This window comes from Metarhizium robertsii (genome assembly GCF_000187425.2).
Source record: "Metarhizium robertsii ARSEF 23 chromosome Unknown MAA_Scf_4, whole genome shotgun sequence".
NCBI lineage: Eukaryota > Fungi > Ascomycota > Sordariomycetes > Hypocreales > Clavicipitaceae > Metarhizium > Metarhizium robertsii.
This window is the reverse complement of record NW_011942182.1, coordinates 3,981,265-3,988,899: the sequence shown is the minus strand read 5'-3', so window position 1 is coordinate 3,988,899 and position 7,635 is coordinate 3,981,265. Positions and strand designations below refer to the sequence as shown.

Here is a 7,635-nt window from a genome sequence, read left to right as displayed (position 1 = left end):
AGTTGTGAATATTGCAACAGTATGCTAGTCTTTATAGAGTACTGACATGTGTAATTTGGATTCGACACGCTGATGATACCAACAGCGCGGACCCCCATAGGGGTATCGGCAATTACTGTTACTGCGACGTTGATCGTACGACCCACAGGATAAGGAAAGATGAAGAAGAACTCGCTAACAGAGTTTTGTAGGCAAATGTTATACCCACGGAATAAGAGGAGGTCATAAGGTTTGTGACCCTGTGGGCAAAGAGATACCATGCCCACGCAAATAGCGTGCTTTTCAAGGATATCAACGGCTCCAACGACAAGTGCATCGTTGGCGACACATGCTCGGATTCTGGGGGTCCGTGGACGAGACTCGACGACATGAGTGTCGGCATGGATAACGGGAATGAAGACGCTGGCATTTTGGTGACGCACGCAACAGCATGATAGGCAGCCTATTTTCTACGCTCTATTCCATGTTTCCAATGCAACAGAGATGAGAACCCTTCACGACCACAACTCCCTCACCATCATGTCAAACCACACGTACTCGTTTGGGTATTCATCTAGAATGCCGGCGACGTATTCGTGCCAATCGTCACGCCAGTTCCCACAGTCAAACATGGCCGAGGCGTACTCCCAGTAGCTTGGATACCAGCCCGCTGACTCCCAGTCAACCAGGCACAAGTTGCCGTCGTCTCCAAGAAGCACATTCTTTCGCTGCAAGTCCCCGTGAGAAAATACCGACGCATGGTCACAAAGGACGCGGGGCAAGACACGACGGTAAAACCTGGCCTTGGAAGGCAGCCACTGTTGTAGAGATACTTTTCGACCAGGGCATTGTTGAGCTGTGCTTCAGTGTCAAATGGGCCACTGATGAGCCCATGGTCCTTGCTGTCCTCTTGGCGTGTCCAAAATATGCCTTCTTCCATGGGTCGTCGCCCAATACACCCAAAGTATCCAGGAGAAGGAACGCTCCGTAACTTGTCCAACATGAGCCGCAGCTGTTGACTTGTATTCGACTTGTCTGCAGCACTCATGGTATCCCAGAAGTTGTCCAGGGACTTGCCTTGAATGTACTCCATGACGATGTAGCTGACTTTGGTTCCGCCTGGATGTATGCGTGAATAAAGGGCGAAAACCTGCGGTACTGAAATATCGCACGTCTCCCGCACGAAGAGCATGTTCTCCCCCTCGGTCAAGCTAACGAGGACGCCGTACTTGACAACGAAATGCTGGCCGACACGAACAATACGCCGGCCATAACCAGCTTTGAGGACGTCGCTAGAGCACTTGATGATTGCATCTGTCGGCAGCGGCTCTGGCAGTCGACCTGGAGCGGCGAAGTATGGCATCGGATAACGGCCCGTGGTTGTGCTCACTTCCTGGGCAGTGCTTGGCGAGGGCCCAGTGCGTGCAGTAGTCGAAGGAGGCGTCGTGAAGGAGGAGAAGCAGGACATTCTCGTAGATTTCATTGATAGCTCCGAGGCAAGTCGCGCTGGATCAGAGAGAGCCGTCGATTGAGTGCGGAGGAGCAATGCTCAAATGAAGATGTGGTCAAGGCGAGACGCTCCATGCCAAGCGGCCTACCCTGTACCCAGATATAGATAATAGCTAGCTAGTGGTTATCGCGGGCTATAAGGCTACTAATATCGCGGAAATACGCAAATTACTATATATATTATTAAAAGTGAATTTTCAAAGCTTGAAGACAATAAAAAAGATAGAATAACTTAGCACAAATCCCCGGCAAAAAGATTCCTTATATTTTATCTTTCAGATTTAGTTCTTTGCAATTTGCCGTCATATACTAGCCGTGTATACTTCGTGGCCAGGTTTACCTTTGTAATAGTGCGTAATACCGCTATAATTATAATACTATTTTAGTAAATAGGGAACGCTAAAGTGGAGAATTCTATATTTTCTCGTGTGAGAAAAACCAGGTATAAGGGTAAACCGCTATTTATCCGCTATTGCTCGGCTGTTCTGCTATTGTTACACGGAAATGGCGTTGGTTACACAAGGGTTACGGTCAGGGTATTAGGGCAGAAGGCCCTCACCGACTTCTTGTATTTAAAAACGTCTTTGACATTTAAGGCTTTAAGGAAAACCAAGGACCTTTGATGCCAAAGACTGTTATTAGATAAATTGAGCCAAATTGCTCTAAGCCCTCTATTGAGCCCTTGTCACAGCTATGAACTTGTAACGCCAATTGCAATAGTAATTGGAGATGTAATCCTTAGAGGCAGGTTTCCTGCTTCAAGGTAGACAAATAGGTTTATCTTGTAAGCCACATAACTTACTATAAAACTCTTTGCCGGGTCAAGTATAACCCCCCTCCCCTCGCCAAAAAAAAGCTCGTAACTTTATCAACTAAACCTTAAACAAGAAAAGCAAAAGTTAAAAGATCCGCAATATTTAGGCTGCCAAATTACCTATCTATTCTGCGATGTGGCTGCTAGCCTAGCAACAAGACAATCCTGCAAGTATAAATACACGGCATGGCCTCTAATATTATACCGACAAGAACTACCGTAAACAAACAGCACACAATACCGCAAGAACTTTCTCTTTTACACCAAATACTATAATATGTATACTGCAAGTATTCTCGCCGCTGCCAGTATTGTGGCTAGCGCTGTTGCCGCGGACCCGCAATTCAAACTCTTTGCAGATTACAATTGCCAAGGATATGGCTATCAACATATCGCTCCAGTAGGGTCATGCCGCCCTATTTCGAACTCGTATCTGTCTCTGAGTGCGCCGTACGTTGGGCCACAGTGTACTTGTAAGTCTTATAGCAACCCCGTGACTAATACAAGTTCTGGAGGCTTACTTGAGGTTAGTTACAATCTATAGAGATGGATCTTGCAACATCCGTAACCGTGCTGTCGAATCCGGAACTTGTGCCAGCCACGACCCTACCGATACTTGGGGTAGTGTGCAGCTAGTCTGTGGCGGCAGTGGAGTGTACATGTAAGAGAAAGTCAATAGGATAAATACTGCCTGTAGAGGGTACTCTCAGTCGTTGTATGGAGTTCTCTTTTAGAGTTTAAGCTCGGCCGACTGTGAGTGGGGTTGCACTATTAGTAGTTCTTAGGATTAATAGGTAATATGTTCGTCGTATATATACCTGGGAACCATAACAGACCATGTAACATCAATGATGCCAAAGGTAGCCTGACAGTCTGACCGAGAGCAGCAACCAGACTGTCCAGTTTTCTGTTCAATGTTCTATTCCCAATGTGGTCTGGCCTGTAGCAATTCACTGGCAATCAAACATGACGCCACAAACCATCACCCCGTATTCGAAGCGTTGACCCATAGAATACGTCGCTGCAACTATCAGCCACACGGTCGGCCACAAACGTCATTGCTCATCTTCCCCAAGAGTCATGTTCCGGGATCTAGACCGCAGTTGCTAATCTGTATGCCTCGTATGCGGCACGGAACAAGCGGAGAATTGTCCATGACGCGCTTCTGGGTTGTACAGGCAGCTGACTTTCGGAGCTTATCCGGCGTTCACAACTCACTGCCATCAGAATTAGCGCCGTGAACCCACGTACCGGTGTAATTGATGAGGTTTATAATGTGGATATTTTATACGGCAGCTATTTTCCTGCAGGACCCCACGGCCCAGATGACACAATATCCACAGGGGAGACCAACGTTTCCGGCAGAAGACGGGCAATCCTGTTATCAAAATCGCCGAGTTTTGCAACTGGAAGTGGGACAAGGAGCACATGTTACATTTTGTATTGTAGATGATGAAATTATGCGTCTGTAGCTCCCTGTAAAGCTCCAGTCGTATATTGCCTGGCTGTTGTCCGAAGCTGTTTACCATGTCTGGAGGACTAGACACGGCTCAGCCCTGCGCAGCAAAGTGTTTCGTCGCGTATACTCTTTGCCATATGGATGTCGCCACTGGCACATCCTAGAGTACCCGATATGGATTTCTGTGCTTTCTCTGTAGATGCAGTGAGATGTACAAGACCTTGAGGATATCCCTTTTATTCATAGTATTTATTGGATGGACCTTTGGAGTACCAATCTCAGTATGTTGATAATAAACCCAGCTATGAACTATGTGATCTCGTACCAAAAGTCATACTTTGCGCTTTATAGTTATTCATTGTGCCACTGCTGGAGACATTTCTTGACTGGCCCGTTCCCCCAGTGGCGATGTTCTGGTTGAAGGTTGTCTCAATGCCCTCTAAATCCGTAAGCACACACACACACACACATATATATATATACATATATATGACATGCGATTGACATTCAACTACATTCAACTTTGCCTGGATATCGTCGAAGACGCTGTCGCTGCGGCAAAATTCCACCAGACCCCTTGTGTTTGTGGCAGTCGGCATAGTCGCAAAATCCCTCGACTACGATGGAAGGGACTTCGTCCCAGACTCCTGTGCCCTCCTGCTCGAACACAATTTCGCCCGCATCCCCGGAGATTTGGTTCCGGTCGGCAGCAGACTTCATCACTGTATCGTATCTCCGCACGCAACACCCCCGACATTTCGTCTGGGCGACTTGAGTCTGGAGCTGCTCGAGAAAGTAAGCTGTTCGATGGTCTACCATGTGGAGACCCCGGTCAGTTTCGCCAGGTTTCGGATATCCTTATAGTTTTAAGTAAAAAAATACAAAGCTAGCTATTAGTTGAATAAACTCTAGTTAAGCTTCTACCAGTAAATCCTTTTCTAGACTAGGTTATAAAGAAATAAAAAGCACGACGCTAGCATAAGCGTGAACATAAAAACCTACTCGGCATTATTTTATTTGTCAACAGATAATACAAGCTCCCAAGTTCCAAGAACGCCAGCTAGGCCCGGTCATTCGAGAGTAGGCATAGGCACTCCCGGTGCCCTCCCTCGCACGTCCGGGTCAAATCCAGGCGCCTTGGCTCCCATTGTCCCGTCCGAGTTGACAGTCGACCCAGGAACACACGTCCCGTTCCTAAAAGCAACCAGCGCCGCCCGTCGCCACGTCTCAGCCACGTCGGTGAGCATCTTACTCGTGTAAAACAGCCTACAATTCGCAGCCTGATACTTGAAATGCAACGGGAACCCGTCCACATCGTCCTGCGAGTAGCCATTTCGCAAGTTGACCGACCCGCCGCTGCCGGGCTCTTCCATGAGCGGCAAAAGAGGCGCATCCCGGACGCTGGGGATGGACCGAGCCCGCTGCCGACGAGCCTGGCCCGCGCCGATTCTCACCGCGTCGGCGGTAATTTTTTTGATCTCGGCGTTGGAGAGGACCTGGGTGCCCTTGACGCCCCCTATGGCCTGCATGGGCTTGTTGAGGGGCCGCCCGCCGAGGGCAATGGTGCGAATGCCAAAGTTGCGCACCAAGAGGCCCGTGAAGATGGTGCAGGCCGACGCGCACAGCCCGTCGGTGAGAATGACCATGTTCTCAGGCTTCCAGGGGGGCTCGCGCCTCGCCGCCGCCTTGTTGGGCTCGTAGCCGCGCAGAAACACGTCCGGCTTGATAAAGTAGCGCGCGGACGCGTCCCTGCGAAACTCGGCAGTCATGTTCTGGCCCTGGATGGGCCTGGGTGAAAACAAGGCATCGGGAGAGTCGATTGTGCGGTTCGCCGCGTCAATGGGTAGTCCCTCTGGCGCGACGAAAAATCCCAACACGTCCTTGGGGCTTGCGGCGCGCGCTAGGAAGTTCAGCCCGCTGTTGACTCGGTACCGGTCAAAGCTGTCGAAGCGAGCTCCTGGGAAGAAGGTGGTGTATGCAAAGTCTGTGAGGTCTAGTGACCCGCCGCTGTTGGCGGACATGTCGATGATGAGCTTGTCCCGGCCTTGCTCCTTGGCTGCTTTGGCTGTTTGGTCAATGACGTCTCCGAACTGGCGCACAAATGAGCTGAGAGAAGTTTCATTGGCTGTAATATCCTCTTCTGCGAGGGAAACGAAACTAAGGAATGAAATGACCATGGTGTCGCGCATCTCGGTGTCGTTTAGAGCATAGCTCGCTACAAATTCATCAGAGTGCTTGACCAGGGGCGTTGGATAATTAACAAGAGCAGACTCGTTGCCAGGTGGTGCCGGCGGCGGAGTTTGGGGTTTGGGTCGTGGCTTTTGTTGGTTCCGGGGAGGAATTTCAAATCTCTTTTGGAATTCTTGGCCGGACCGGATGCCTTTGAGATTTATATCTGGAAGAGTAACAATGGAGTTTGTCACAGTCCGCAAGGTGCCGTTTTTATGTGCAATGGTGTAGCTGTCCGGGATCTCGAGGATGGATAACCTAGCTGCGCTTTCACCTCCGGCAGCTCTTAATGGAATTGAGTCAAAGAGTAAGTTTAACTTGGCATCCGGATCTTGATGACCTTGAGGCACGCCCATGGACTCCTTCTCCAGGAATTCATATACCTCCTGATCATCAATGGTGGCAACAGGAGACGGCGTATACGTCTTGTCTTCGAGGGCTTTAAGATCCTGTGCGTCGAAAATCTGTGGCATATCGAATCCGTCGGTCGAAATAGATCTGAAGTTAAGATCGAGTCGGGCATATCGAAATGCGCTGAATAGGCCTGGTAGGTAGCCAAAGTGATTATCGCTTGCCGCGACAAACTATCTTGTTGTCAGTTGCGGCTCACCTATTAATGCTCAAAATTCTTCTTTCCGCCTACAATGTTGTGCAAGTCAGTCATCACGTCTAACTGTGACTCGTAACTGTTGTTCTCAAGCTTTTGCCTTATGGCCTGCATGGCGCCCATGATATCGACGCCAGGGAGCAAGTACTCTGGTGGAGGATCTTTTAGGAGCTCTATGGTGCTCTGAAACTCGACGTATGGCCGGAGGTAGTCCAGAAGCTCGAGGTTGGCCTTTTGCATCACCGGGAGTGATTTGCGACATGCAGTTCCTACAGATGGCCTCAAGTCAAGAATTATAGGCCCATCGGACGTCTTGTTCCTCGCAGCTGCCTCGAAAGCTTTGCTAATCATTGCACATGGATCCTGGCTAGCTTGTCGTGAATCTGCTGCGACGACGCTGGACGGGGCATTTATAACCTTTTGCATGCTCCAGCGTTGTCGAAAGGCGGCATGGGCTGTTCCAGCTACTAAAAGCACATGAATCCTCATGATTTCTGCTATAGGATGTCGACAGTCATGTGGATGTGACGTATGGTTGGAAAGTTGCATAACGAAGCAGTCAGGTTGACCTAGAGAGCTCTATGTATACAAGAAGTCGGCTGATGTGTAGCCCTTGTGAAACATGCGTGGGACAGGCTCAAAGATGAAAAGTCGGTTTCTAGAATATCAGAGGTGAAACACCGGCAGAGTCTTTCCGGCTTCAATCCCCCAGTCCAGTAAGCATAAACAGCGGACAAGTATGCGTACACGACTCGTGGCAATATGATGCAAATATGATACCAATAAATGCTAGGCGAGCATGTATAACACAAGACGAGGATATAAACCAAATGCAGAGCGAGCAGTCTATTACGAACAATGGCGGAGAAGACCTGAAACGTGACTATCCTTCTCATGTTGATTTCACACCACATGGTTGGGGAGCCTTTAAAATTTTAAGAGAGACCACATTGATTTTGCTGCAATATCTTGGGACGTCTTTTTATGACAGATTCAACTCTCGTGTATTTATCATGGCTTCCGTCATCTATCACTCAT

The 7,635-nt window shown here is 49.0% G+C and overlaps 2 protein-coding genes across 2 annotated transcripts; both read right to left on the bottom strand.

The window, feature by feature from the left end:
- Window positions 1-553: 553 nt before the first annotated feature.
- MAA_10018 (phosphotransferase enzyme family protein) lies at window positions 554-1,447 on the bottom strand (the record flags this gene model as incomplete). The annotated part of the gene is made up of 1 exon (XM_007828016.1): window positions 554-1,447. One exon carries the CDS (start codon window positions 1,445-1,447, stop codon window positions 554-556), a length of 894 nt encoding a protein of 297 aa, XP_007826207.1.
- Window positions 1,448-4,831: 3,384 nt separating this feature from the next.
- Window positions 4,832-7,086, bottom strand: MAA_10017 (peptidase s41 family protein; the record flags this gene model as incomplete). Its single annotated transcript, XM_007828015.1, has 2 exons — window positions 4,832-6,574; window positions 6,634-7,086. The coding sequence occupies 2 exons, from the start codon at window positions 7,084-7,086 to the stop codon at window positions 4,832-4,834; spliced, it is 2,196 nt and encodes a 731-aa protein (XP_007826206.1).
- Window positions 7,087-7,635: the final 549 nt, after the last annotated feature.